This window comes from Schistocerca cancellata, chromosome 12 (genome assembly GCF_023864275.1).
Source record: "Schistocerca cancellata isolate TAMUIC-IGC-003103 chromosome 12, iqSchCanc2.1, whole genome shotgun sequence".
NCBI classification, from domain to species: Eukaryota; Metazoa; Arthropoda; class Insecta; order Orthoptera; family Acrididae; genus Schistocerca; species Schistocerca cancellata.
In genome coordinates, this window is record NC_064637.1 from 168,232,267 (window position 1) to 168,246,046 (window position 13,780).

General features: G+C 41.2%; 1 protein-coding gene across 1 annotated transcript in view; it reads right to left on the minus strand.

The window, feature by feature from the left end:
• LOC126109687 (plectin-like) overlaps positions 1–13,780 on the minus strand; it is a 247,037-nt gene that overhangs the window by 157,097 nt on the left and 76,160 nt on the right. Inside the window, exon 8 of the mRNA XM_049914737.1 lies at positions 8,846–9,058. Within this exon, the coding sequence (XP_049770694.1) occupies positions 8,846–9,058 (213 nt within the window). The remainder of the gene's footprint in view (positions 1–8,845; positions 9,059–13,780) is intronic.

Below are 13,780 nucleotides of genomic sequence, written 5' to 3' on the forward strand. Positions count from 1 at the left end.
AAAGTAAGTGATGATGAATAAGAGGAAAATATATATATAATGCTGAGGGAATAAGTATATGTTATTTTGTGAAGAATGAATAATGGGTAGGTGAGAATGTTATGAGTAAGTGAGAATATGTTGAGAGGAGAGAAACTAGATTTGAACAGTATATCACATGTACTCATGGAATACAGAATGAAAGTAGTGGAAAGATTATTATTTATTGAAAGATTGGTATGCCTGAGATAATAACTTATGTGGTGTCTTATATATTCTTATAACTAAAGGTGAAAGTATAGATTTATGTGGAAAGAATTATTTACAGCAGCCACTGTTGGAAATATACCAGAAGATTTAAATCTATAACACTTTAACACTAATCTAATGGGAACTTGTAATGAAATTTTTGGAGTTATGTAGGCTTGACACTTCAGATTGGAAGAACTATTTAAGAGAACATATTTAGCAGTCATCTAATGACATAATTAAAGCTCATCTACTGAACTGAACTGATGCACCATTAAATAGAAAGGAGAATAAGGAGAAAACAAAACGTCAGTCCTCTGTTGCGGCTCATACTCTCATCCCTTCCTTAGAAAAATTTATACATGTCGATGAAATATTTGACATTATATAATTCGTGATTATCTGACAGTATGGAGAGACATACACAAATATTTATTTATGAATAGAATTTTACAGGTACCACAAGGTAAATACAGAATGGATATACAGCATGGAACGCAGCAGCAATTATCTAAGAAGATTTATTTATTTATTAAGTAAAACATTTATTTATATTGCTTGACACTCATGAAAGGAAGGAGATGAACTACACAAACTTTATAGGAACATGATTGACTTGAGGGGTACCACTCTTAGAAACAGCAATAGTGGGGACACCACACTTAGAAACGGTATTAGGTATAGGAACTTTTACGTTATATTAAGTTAACATGATTTTTATTTATCATATTTTATTTTGTGTAGTCCACTGTAGGAGATGACTTTACTAGTATTTATGAAGTAGTCAGCAACCATCCCATGAACCTATCCTCCTACAGAGGGCTGTCTTGAAGCTTGAAATGTGTGTAAATTTTATTCCAGGAGGCAAGATGAATTTTAAGTTGAATATTCTAGCGAGTTGCTACAATTATCTTCAAATGTTGCAAGTGTAACGGAAAAAGAATGAGCTAACAAATAAAATGTATATTTCAATCTGAATGTAATGTAATTCACATGTTAGCACAATGATATTGAATGTAAAAAAAAAAAAAATTTGCTATATTTTTCATTTAATTCTGTATATGTACTATATGACAACAATGTATCTCATGTAATGATTAATTGTAAATATTTGTATATTCATGTACTTATTGTATCGAGAGATGTATTTTAAGGAGATGTTAATGAACTGCAAAGGACTTGTGCATGTAGCACATGATTCATATAAATGGAACTGAAAATGCAAAGAAGAAACCAACGTGATGGAACACTGGTCAAGAAATATTTACGTAGTGTCAATATGCTTTGAAGTGTATGGTGTTGTGGAAGCCGGCAGGTCTTCAGGTTGGTGTAAAAGACAAGCTCATCACCTGTCGTAGGCAGTGAGGTGTTTCCTGGGCCCTCATTGACCATTTATACCCCGGTAGACGCCACCAAAATTCGACTGCTGGAGATCACAATTTCGTGTTGACACATTGAACAAACTTTGGATTTTCTTCAAGTCACACGTAAGAGATCCAGGCAGTACACACACACTCAGAATCCGATACTACGTTTAAAGACATTGGAGCAATATAATAGAAACATTTATTGTTAGAATTAATTCCATTGTAAACATGAATCATGTGGACTGAATTCAAAAGCTGTGCTAAGCAACGATACTACGCTGCAATTCAAAGACATTAATGTTATGACTCCTAAAGAAGATACACACCAAAAAGACTGTATACAAAGACTGATATGCAAAGCGCATTGTGCTCAGAAATATTTTTTTTGTAATATGTAAATTTCTTATTTTCTCATATATGTATGTATCTATGTAAATTTTCTATACTGCCACGCTCGCTTTCGGAGCGTGTCAGTAGAGGAGGCATTGTAATGGTACTTTGACTTCCGCAAAGTTATAATTTACGATCGCGCACGCAGAAGAGCGCTGCGCCAGCGACCGATTTTATAAATAATTTTGTTCTTTTTTTTTTACTTTTGCGTAGTTGTTTGTTTTTAAGAACTAATGGAGGACTCTCTCTCTCTTGTCTTGAGACGAAAGACGTGTATTTTCCCGCTGTGTTGAATGTGCTTTTGGTGAAAATTAAAACTGAATTACAAAGCGATGTTGTTTTAATAGCTAATGAGGAGAAGATAAATAAAAAGGTAACACCACAACGGCACGGGAAATCTCTTTAAGGACTAGGTTCGGGGCATCGTCTGTGAAGGCCGTCAAAGAGAGCTTCGGCGTACTGGAGAAGAGCGTGCTCGTCACTGCAGATACACCGTCCCGTTGGCCAGGCTGTAGGAGAGGGACGTTTCGGTGTGGAAGGGATGACTGCTTTTGGTGGTCGGTGGGTTTAACGTGGAGACAGTAGTGTGGGTGCAGCCTTCATAAAGGAGGAACCCGATGCCCGGGAAGATTACGTGCCGGGTTGAAGAGAACCAGGTAAAGTGAATGGAAGAGATTTGCAGGTTGCGAAGGAATGAGGATTGGGTTTCCTGACTCAGAGTCCAGATCACGAAGATAGAAAGTGAACTATATGGCTTAAGAGTTTTAGGAGGCTAGGAAAGTTTCCTCTAGGTGGCTCACAAACAGGTCAGTGTAAAGGGGGTCTGTGGCTGTGTTACCGATTTGTTTATATAACTTCCCCTCAAAGGAGAAGTAGTTGTGTGTCAGGATACGATGAGGAATGAGGTATCGAGTTTGGAGCCCGAAGGACCTAGGGGGAAGTAGTGTTCGATAGCAGCAATACTGCTGGTACGAGGGATGTCAGTGTATAGAGATGTGGCGTCAACAGTGACAAGTAGCGATCCGGGAGGTAAAGAGGTAGGAACGGTGGAGAGTTGGTGAAGGAAACGGTCGGCATCTTTAATGTGAAAGGTTATGTTTCGGACATTCGGTTGGAGATGTCTGTCGACAAGGGCAGAAATACTTCCAGTAGAAGCACAATAACCAGCTACAATGGGGCATCCGTGATTGTCGAGTTTCTGGATTTCATGTTGAAGGTGGGTGTGCCTGTTTTCACTGGGGTGACGAGGGAGGTAGATTATGAGGGAGAGGTTCAGGAATGAGGCTAAAGATTTCAGTAGGGACTGAGCTTATGTTGGACTTCTGGGATGGTATCAGTATGGCAGACTTTGTAGGTGGACGAGTCAGACAGTTGACAGAAGCCTTCTGTCACGTAATCACAGCAGTCCATCACGACAGTAGTGGAGACGTTGCTGGGGTGACGATCAGGTCAGTATCTGTTTCGAGGTTTTCTGCTGGTTGTTTAGTGTTCTTAGTGACGGACTTGGGGAAGGATGGTGAGGCCAAGTAGGAGAAAAGGAATTCCTGGAAGGTGACCAGAGGGAAGTGTCACAGCTAGATGGAGGCACAAACTGGGAGAGGCGAGGTTCAATGTAGGGATTAGGTTGTCTTTGAATAGAGGGTTTGGTGGGAAAGAAGTGATTCTACTGTAGGGAAAAGTAGAGTAGGTCTCTGACAATCAAACACGATTAAACTTTGTGTGTGTGGGTAACAGTGAAGCCTTTCAATACGACTGAAACTTCTGTGGGACTGAGCTTTTTGGTGAAAAAGTTAACAACTGCATTTTGGGATTGATCAAGCTCTGTACTTTGTGGAGCATTAAGAGGGAGTTTTGGAGTCATAAATTGAAAAGGTCAGCCAGACAGGGCCTAGGTGCGACGAGCAGGTTCACCGTGGATAGACGTCAGTGGACAGTGGTGTCCAAAGGGGGGAGTACGACATTTGGTGGTTTCATCAGGTTGTACAGTTTCTGGTTCTTTCTAAGCCTCCACGTGTTCTCTCCGTGGACTGGTCCAAATATCTTTCTCGTGATTTTCCATTTGGAAGTCAACAGGTTCTCTTCATCTTTTTTTTTGTATTGGTTAATGTTTGTGTCCCACATAACAATATTTACAATACACTGCACTATAACTTTAAGTTTGGTCATAATTGACAGATTTTTTGAAAACATTATCTGCTTCAGACTGGAATAAGTTTTAGACCCATTGACAACACATTGATCAATTTCTCATTTAGGTTATTATGCCCATTGAACCGAGTGCCAAGATATTTTAATTTTTCCACTTTGGTTTTGATACATCATCCTACCTGTAATGGGCCATTCTTGGGAACTTCTCTGGATACTTCTATCATCTGAATCTTCTCCGCATTAATCCTCAGTCTAATCTTACTGGGTTTATTTGCCAAATCCCCCATAACTTCTGCCATTTCTTACTATGCTACAGCTGCAATGCTGTCTGCATACCCATACAAATGTGTTCTTCCATTTAGCTTCATCACTTTGCCTTCTCTTTCCATTTCCCGCATTACTTCCTCCGGGACCATATTAAAAAGCAAACGAGGAAATGGCATTACACTGTCTCACACACATTCTGACGCCGAATTCTTTGGGCAATTCCCACTCCTCGTTACTTCACGTCGGCTTTTGCCTCCACTGTACACACCTTCACCAAGATTATGACAGCACTTTGAATTTTTATATTTCGTCAATAAATGTGTGAAATATTGACAACCGATTTTTGTTACCTCTGAAAGCTATTAGAAAAGCAACCTGCAACTGCAACTGTGTCCCGGATTAGTCATTTAGGAGTACAGCTGGTTGTACATCAGCAGTTTCACACTTTTTGTCCCTTGAAAGTAAGTTCTAGTCGGCATCCCAGTCTCATAATTTATTAGTTATATCGGCTGAATACTTATTTGATATAAAAAACAATCTTCAAATTATAGCAGCAGCAAGCTTATCAGAACCAAAAACTGTGGTAGGAATTAGCTAACAAATACAATCAAATGAAGTAGGCTACAATGCTTTTCTGAAAAAAAAAACTTGTAAATTAGAACATAATCAAAAGTCATCCTGTTGAAATCAACACAGTGGAAAAACAACAGTTCAGGAGAAAAGAGAACTAATATTTGAAGTTTTTCTTCTTATCATTATTATTATTATCTTCTTTCCTTTCTCAGACCTTAGGTCTGGTTAAAAATGGAACGTAACGCGGACCTTGATCAAGCGTGACTTCCTTTTAACTGTATGGTATATGTTACATTGTATTTAGAAACTTTCGGGTTATTGAACATGTATCAATAATTATGGATTTCTGTAGTTGAATATATATGTTTGGATGTAGCTGTATTGCATTGATGTACTGGTGGATATTGTGTGGTATGACTCCTGTAGTTGATAGTATAATCGGTATAATGTCAACTTTATCCTGATGCCACATGTCCTTGACTTCCTCAGCCAGTTGGATGTATTTTTCAATTTTTTCTCCTGTTTTCTTCTGTATATTTGTTGTATTGGGTATGGATATTTCGATTAGTTGTGTAAATTTCTTCTTTTTATTGGTGAGTATGATGTCATGTTTGTTATGTGGTGTTGTTTTATCTGTTATAATGGTTCTGTTCCAGTATAACTTGTATTCATCATTCTCCAGTACATTTTGTGGTGCATACTTGTATGTGGGAACGTGTTGTTTTATTAGTTTATGTTTTATGGCAAGTTGTTGATGTATTATTTTTTCTACATTGTCATGTCTTCTGGGGTATTCTGTATTTGCTAGTATTGTACATCCGCTTGTGATGTGATCTACTGTTTCTGTTTGTTGTTTGCAAAGTCTGCATTTATCTGTTGTGGAGTTGGGATCTTTAATAATATGCTTGCTGTAATATCTGGTGTTTATTGTTTGATCCTGTATTGCAATCATGAATCCTTCCGTCTCACTGTATATATTGCCTTTTCTTAGCCACGTGTCGGATGCGTCTTGATTGATGTGTGGCTGTGTTAGATGACACGGGTGCTTGCCATGTAGTGTTTTCTTTTTCCAATTTACTTTCTTCGTATCTGTTGATGTTATGTGATCTAGAGGGTTGTAGAAGTGGTTATGGAATTGCAGTGGTGTAGCCGATGTATTTCTATGAGTGATTGCTTTGTGTATTTTGCTAGTTTCTGCTCGTTCTAGAAAGAATTTTCTTAAATTGTCTACCTGTCCATAATGTAGGTTTTTTATGTTGATAAATCCCCTTCCTCCTCCCTTTCTGCTTAATGTGAATCTTTCTGTTGCTGAATGTATGTGATGTATTCTATATTTGTGGCATTGTGAACGTGTGAGTGTATTGAGTGCTTCTAGGTCTGTGTTACTCCATTTCACTACTCCAAATGAGTAGGACAATATTGGTATAGCATAAGTATTTATAGCTTTTGTCTTTTCTTGCTGTCAATTCTGTTTTCAGAATTTTTGTTAGTCTTTGTCTATATTTTTCTTTTAGTTCTTCTTTAATATTTGTATTATCTATTCCTATTTTTTGTCTGTATCCTAGATATTTATAGGCATCTGTTTTTTCCATCGCTTCTATGCACTCGCTGTGGTTATCCAATATGTAATCTTCCTGTTTAGTGTGTTTTCCCTTGACTATGCTATTTTTCTTACATTTGTCTGTTCCAAAAGCCATATTTATATCATTGCTGAATACTTCTGTTATCTTTAGTAATTGGATGAGTTGTTTATTGGTTGCTGCCAGTAGTTTTAGATCATCCATGTATAGCAAATGTGTGATTTTATTATTATTATTATTATTATTATTATTATTATTATGACAAATTTGCAATAACAATAGAAAAATATATGATACTGTACTATAGTAGGCTTCTTACATCAGTCCTCACTTAAATTCACACATTATGTTAATGATTCCATTACTGTTGCCAAAAGGTCTCCTGGAAATACAAGTCAACATCAGTAGTGAATTCAGCAGGTGTGTCAGGAGCGCGAACTGGGCGGCCGAGTGAGTGCGCACGCTACCTGACCCGAGGTATCGGGAAGCTACGAGTGGGCACCGGTGCGGCGTTTCCCACTGTTTTCCTTTATGTCGGCTCCAGCTCTGCAGGGGATGCTTTCGACCGAGCGTCCGAACGTCTGTCGAGGAACGGCAGCTCGTCCTCCCTCGAGAGCCGGAACCAGAGGAGGTAGTGAAGTCGGGTGCTACAGTCTCGAGCCGAGACGACATTCTGCCCCGTCTCCGAGGCGTTCCATTCGGTTTGGGTCGAGAGTCCGGACTGGCCACTCCGTATTTCACGAAGTGAAGTGTTACGTGCCATTTAGGCGAATGACATTTCGCACTGCAGTACGAGGAAAGACGATCGTGACAGAATAATATTAAGTAGGTAGTGAGTCACAAAATATATATTGCACGCAGGTTTCTGTACCTATAAAAGAGACATTAAACGGGAAATGTGGAATAAGAGAAAGAGGCAAAGTGGCAGGAGAGGGCAACAAATAAACGCTTCGACTGCTGCGGGTGGCTCCTTTCGAGTTTCGGTGTCACGGCTCGGCGGTGGCTCGACCGTCACGGAGTGACTGCACTCTCCGAGAGTCGAAACGAAAGACGGTACAATTTTGTGACGGAGGAAGTAAATTGTAATCTGGTCAGTGACGTCGATCCTCTGAGACACGCGTCGTATAAAAGTTGTGTTCTACTCTAATTTGTGAGTTATACTAATTATCTTAACACCCATTCGAGAAAATACATGTCTGTAAAGGAAGTAGAGGACGTGCTTTCTCGTGATACAAATAGATCTTCTCTGGCTTCGACAACAACTGCGGAACGTGAAGAAGTCGAGCCTTTCCACGGCTACAGACGGCAGTTCAGAGACACCGTCTGGCGGTACTTCTACTTCGAGAGAATCGACTACGCCGAGCGAATTAAAGAAAAAGTTAAATACGTCAGACGTTACATCGGGAGACAGATTTTCTGAAGTGTTCCGACTCGGTTTCGACGATGAGAAGTGAGCCGGCAACTACGTAAAACCCGACACCGACGAGAAGAAAAACATTTCAGAATATTACTGTCCACAATTCGACCCCTTACAGGTGGTTCTTTACGGCAGCAAGCATTCTAGTGCCAGCACAAACAATCGTCATCTCCAAACTCTTCCCATACAGGTACAGGGAAACTGAAGAAAGTAGAACACGTGCAGAGATGCGGTCGCAGTTACGGACGAAGTTGTAAGTGTCGATTCGTTTCGTTCCCAGGGGATCGGTGACTGGAAGAAGCTGGCACAATCAAAGTGAGGTCATATTTGTAATAAAAAAACGTCCAATAAGTAATACGAAATTAATGTCATTAAAGGAAAGTCACTATTACAATCAATGCTCTCATTGTAACACTGTTAAAAGGCAGGTGTACGCAATGGCCAGGATAATGAGGATTCGTATCACAAGTTCGACATCTTACCTTTCTTGCTGCAACGCTGGGTAACATTGCAGATGAGCTCACCAATCTTCGAAAATGCAAGAGGGGGCCTAGCGATCTAGTTAAGGAAGTCATTTAAAGGCACACGAATACAGTACATCAGCTAAAATGCAGTGCAGCATTAATACAGTCACATACAGGTGTAAGACGTGTCCGTAAGACACCCGAGCAAATTACAGATCCACAAATGGTCCAGAAATTATAATTCTAGACGGGAACAATACACATCTCATAAACACAGTAGTGACAGTCTGCACACCCTCAGCACGTGCAATGGCAAAATGACGAACACGGTCGAGCTCTGTCCGCCTACTTCCCTCCGTAATCGTGTTCTGCGAGTGTGCGAAGCGACTACGCACAGGCGCAGTGACCCACCTGCGCGGCCTCCAGCTGCTGCGAGGCCCGCTGCGCGTCGTGCCGCGCCGCCTCTGCCTCGGCGCGCAGCGTCGCGGCCCGCCCCAGCCCGCGCTGCGCCTCCTCCAGCTGCCGCGCCAGCGCCGCCACCGCCTCGCCCTTCTCCACCAGCAAGCGCTCCTGCTCGCGGTTCTGCTCGCGCAATCGGCCCTCGCGCTCCGCCGCCTCTTTTTCCTGCGTCACACGTCACCCGTCCTTACAAATATTCGGCTCGGTCTGCCTCGGTAATTTGGAATAGGTGATTTGGAACAGATGATTCATCTGAACAGACTGTAAAGACTGAATTTTATGAATATGTGGGCAAATCACACAGTCCCGTTACTGACAATGTTCACGGTTTGTACAGATACACTGAATACAAAATGCTGGTGTTAGTATTAAAGTTTATACACTCAAAATAAATCCAATTTTATAGTTAATTCTTGTTTGTTTGTGCCAATATGTCTGCTGTCCTGCTACACACTGAAATCCAGTCCCTCAATTTGTTTCACCATTTCGTTTCAGGTCATGTAGCGGCATGCTGCAGTACAGTGACAGGAATTTCGACGTGTGGCAGGGCAGCATCTACCGTATCTTCCTTCGTCGTCAGCATTGTCGTCGTTACCGTGAGGCACCGTTATACCGACTGGAATGGCACGTTGTATCTTAGAGCGTGATATATGGTAACCTTAAGTCATTGACAACACACAACGGTCATGTTAGCACCTGATTCCAGAATAGCTGCAGTAATTAGGGTCTACGAACTACCCCCTCTTGACCAGGTCCCCAAAACTTAACTCGTAACGAGATCCCTTCAAAGCAAATTGTCACAACGATCGTCTACAAAGTCTTCGTACAACGATAAGAAATTTTACAGTTTATGGAATGATAACAGATACGACCAAACTGTCTTGTTTCTTCTGTTTTATTTAACGTAACTTTGTTCACAGTTTTATTTCGCATTCATCACTCATTCACACTCTGATGTGGAGAATATGCGAGTGCCTGAACCCTATCTCCCAAGTTCCATCGAAACCCTTCGATGAACAGTTTTGGTTGCTCGACACCAACAGTCAATGACAATGATACAGTATTTTGTTATTGACTCTTCTAGTTTAGCCACCACACTCCAACAATGTTTGTTAGGCATAAGACAATTACACACTTTTCTCTCTGAGAGAGGGGTCTCAATACCGCATCCCTCGTGAGATGCGTATAGATTTATCCCGGAATTGACTGCCCTGTAGGTGTACTCAATTTAATGACCACACTTCGCTATCCGCTATTTCATGTAACTAATTGTCCTTTTGTTACTCTGATCGTATACCGTAGTTATTTAAAAGTTGCCCCTACATTTTTTTGCAATGCACAATTAGCACTTCTTTACTTTTTTATTTCTAAGAGTAAACGAAAAAACGATGCCGTATCATCGGCTTCGTCGATATAAAGCAAAACACCTCAATACGCCCAATTTTACCTCTTCTTACAAGATCGGCTACCTTACTCATTAATTTACTACATATTATTTCTAACAACATTACACAGGAATCGCCGTTATATTTTAATTGTATTCAAAAGCATGTTATTATTATTATGACCGATCAAATCGTAACAAATTGTGCGGCATGTGTATTTTAATGATAGCTTTACACTCACCCAGCCTTTATTCGTGCAATATTATACATAAATATACAGACAGGACCGAAAGATCAATCTCTCTACCATAATCAATAGAGGCAAATACGCTATTCAAGTTCTGTTACATCTATCTTGACTCGTATTGTTACAAGCAGTCATCTTTCTGCAAACAATCAAAAAATTAACTACATAGCTCCTATTGTATTTTTTCCAAGGAGACGATAAAAACTTTGTGACTTGTTGCTGCTGTTGTCTTCAGTCCAGAGACCAGTCTCACGCAGCTATCCACGACAGTCTGACCTGTGCACGCATCTCCACCTCTGTCGCAACCAACACCGACTCGAACCTGCGTACTGTGCTCGAGTCTCGCCACCCCTCGAGGGGTAAGGTATCGCTCGGAAAAAAGTGTTATTCCCTCCGTCCCGTCTCTGACCGAGGACAGTCGTCATCTCGAGTGAGCATTTTTTGTTATTTTAGTAAACGGGTGTCTGTTTTCAGCCACGTACTGCCCGAGAAATTTTATTTCTTTCGTGCACGTCCCGAGCAAAAGTGGACACGGTGTACCTACAAGGTGGGGGCGACGTGCACGTACTCCCGCGCACACACACACCCTCTCGTGGGGGCAGTTATTCCACGAAAACGCCATCCTGTCTCGGAGATTTGCTACGGACCGCGGAATCTCCCCGTGCAAGTCGGTTGCCACGGCACCGACTGTCGAGGGAAACTCGTAGGAGACACATGGAGTCGAATGACTGAGGCTAATGTGTATAGTGAGCTCTGTTGAAGTTACACACTACAGTAAAACCTAACGTGAAATGTATACAACAGAGGTGAGATACGTGCGCGATAAAGGACCGGCACATGAATTGGAGTCCGAGGACTCGGCATCTTCAAGAATGGAGTCCACTGCCTCAGGATAGAGCAACATGGTTCAGGCAAACAAGTTATAGATATAAGTAAAAGCGACCACGAAAACTTGTAGCCTACATAATCCGCCTCAATACGATGCGTGAAAAGTAGTAAGTGTGTCACATTCCAAAAGAAGGAAGGAAGGAAGGAAGAGCGGGTCTGACGTCCCGTCTACATCGAGGTTATTAGAGATGGAGTACGAGCTCAGACAGTGTCAGGGACGGGGAAGGAAATCGGTCGAACTCTTTCAAATGAACTGTCCCGGCATTTGCCTCAAGTGATTTAGGAAAATTGTAGAAACCTAAATCTGGACGGCTGGATGCGGGTTCGAGCTGTCGTCTTCCCGAATACGAGTCCATTCGATTTCACCATCTATAATTTTTACCCTCCATACTTCCCTCCCTTAGCAAACTGATTATTCCTCCGTGACTCGGGATGTGTCCTGTATCAATTGATCACGTCTTTTTGTCAAGTTGCGTAATAAATTTCATTTCTCCCCAGTTCAATGCAATACCTCCTCAGCAGTCATTCAATCTAGCCATCTATTCTTCAGCACTCTTCAATGGCACCATATTAATTTCCTATTCTCTTCTCGTGAGAACTGGTTTCCATCCACATCTCTCTTCAGTTCGAGGCTACACGCCAGACGAATAGCTTCAGACTTAGACTTGCTCAGAATCAAATTTTCCATTTTAACACATTCCTCTGCTTCAGATACACTTTTCTAGCTGCCTCCAGTTTATTTTGCTGTTCAAACAGCAAAACCCATCTATCGCTTTTATATACTCATTTCCTAATTTAATTCCCTCACAACTGCACGGTTTAATTTGACGGCACTCAGTTGCCCTCGTTTAACTTTTGTCGCCGTTCACCTCGTAACCTCTTTACGAGACACTACTCGTTCTGTTCAACTGCTCCGTCGAGTCCTTTGACATCTGTTATGGAATTACAATGTCAATAGCAAATCTTGGAGCTTTTATTTCTTCTCCACGAAGTTGAACACCCTTTCCAAAATTCTGCTCGGTTTACTTGCTCAGCTGATGCAATAATACCTGGAATATATTTTTTTAATTTAATTTCTCAATCACATTGTTTTTTAACAAGATTATCAGTTTCACCTACGCAGTAGTCGTCTTTAGAGTCTGTCATTCTACTGCACTGCAACACGTCATAATCGCGTAAAAATAACACTAATCAGTTTACACGGTTACACGTTCACAATTTGTTGCAGCGCAGCAGAAAGATTCCAAAAATGGCTATTGTGTAGCCAAAATGGTAATCTCATTCAAAAAACATTTAAATTGAGACAATTAAATTAAAAATTACGTAAAGCATACGAACAATCTCCAGACGGTCAAATTATACTCGGGATAAGCTACAATCTCAATTCACTCCTTTCCGAGCGGTGCCCCCGGTCACGCACCGACTCCTACGGACCCTCAGCACGAGCTTCGTAAATGAGACGGGCCAGTTATCGCTTCGAGTCACGTAAGTTGTAAACTTCAGGAGTGGACACTCATCTGCCGGTAGTTTTCAGTGGCTAACGAGGGGTGCCGCACGGCAGAGTGTCGCGCGCAGCTGACGTCCGAGTAGGACGTGCGGCACGTCCCCGGGCCGTCGTACGCGGTGCAGGCTACTGTCGCGTACCGTGCAGCATCTCGAGTGACCTCGAGTTACGTCGTCAACTGCAGTCGGTGCCGAATCTCGACAGAGGTCCGAACGGAGCACTTCTGTACGGTACACGTGTCGTGTGTGAATAAATATCTTAAACTAAGTCCTAAGTATTTGTGAACGTACCAGGAAATTACCTATATAGAAATGCTGACATTAAGTAACAGTAACGGAAGAGAGATAATCGATTACAAGTCCGGTGCTCGACAAACGTTTTCCGTACCGTTCGCAGTTGTACGGGCACGGGCTGCCCACTAATTACACTTCGGCAATAGATATTCTCGCGGAAAAATTAAGGAGAGTACATTAAATAAATGTGATGGAATAAGAGCCCTAATAACAGGCCAAAAGTACTGCAATATTTGGAAAGAATCAAATCGTCATTTATTGCAGTATTTAAGTGTAAATCCTCTACCATTCACTAGTGTCAACTTATTCATTTATTGCGTTCTGTAGCAGAACCTTCGAGGACGTAAAATGAGTCGAGGTAAACATTAAAAACTTAATATGTCTACTGCATTAACAATAAGCTGCTACTTTACTCCCCGATGCAATTCCTGCTTACGGCAGCTAAATTTAATCGATTAAATTAGGAAGAAATTTGCTGCCACTTCAATCATAATTGTCCCTTTTCACCTATCAAAACTTAATATTTCTACGATCACACTGATATTTTTAAAATAATATTTATCTAATCCC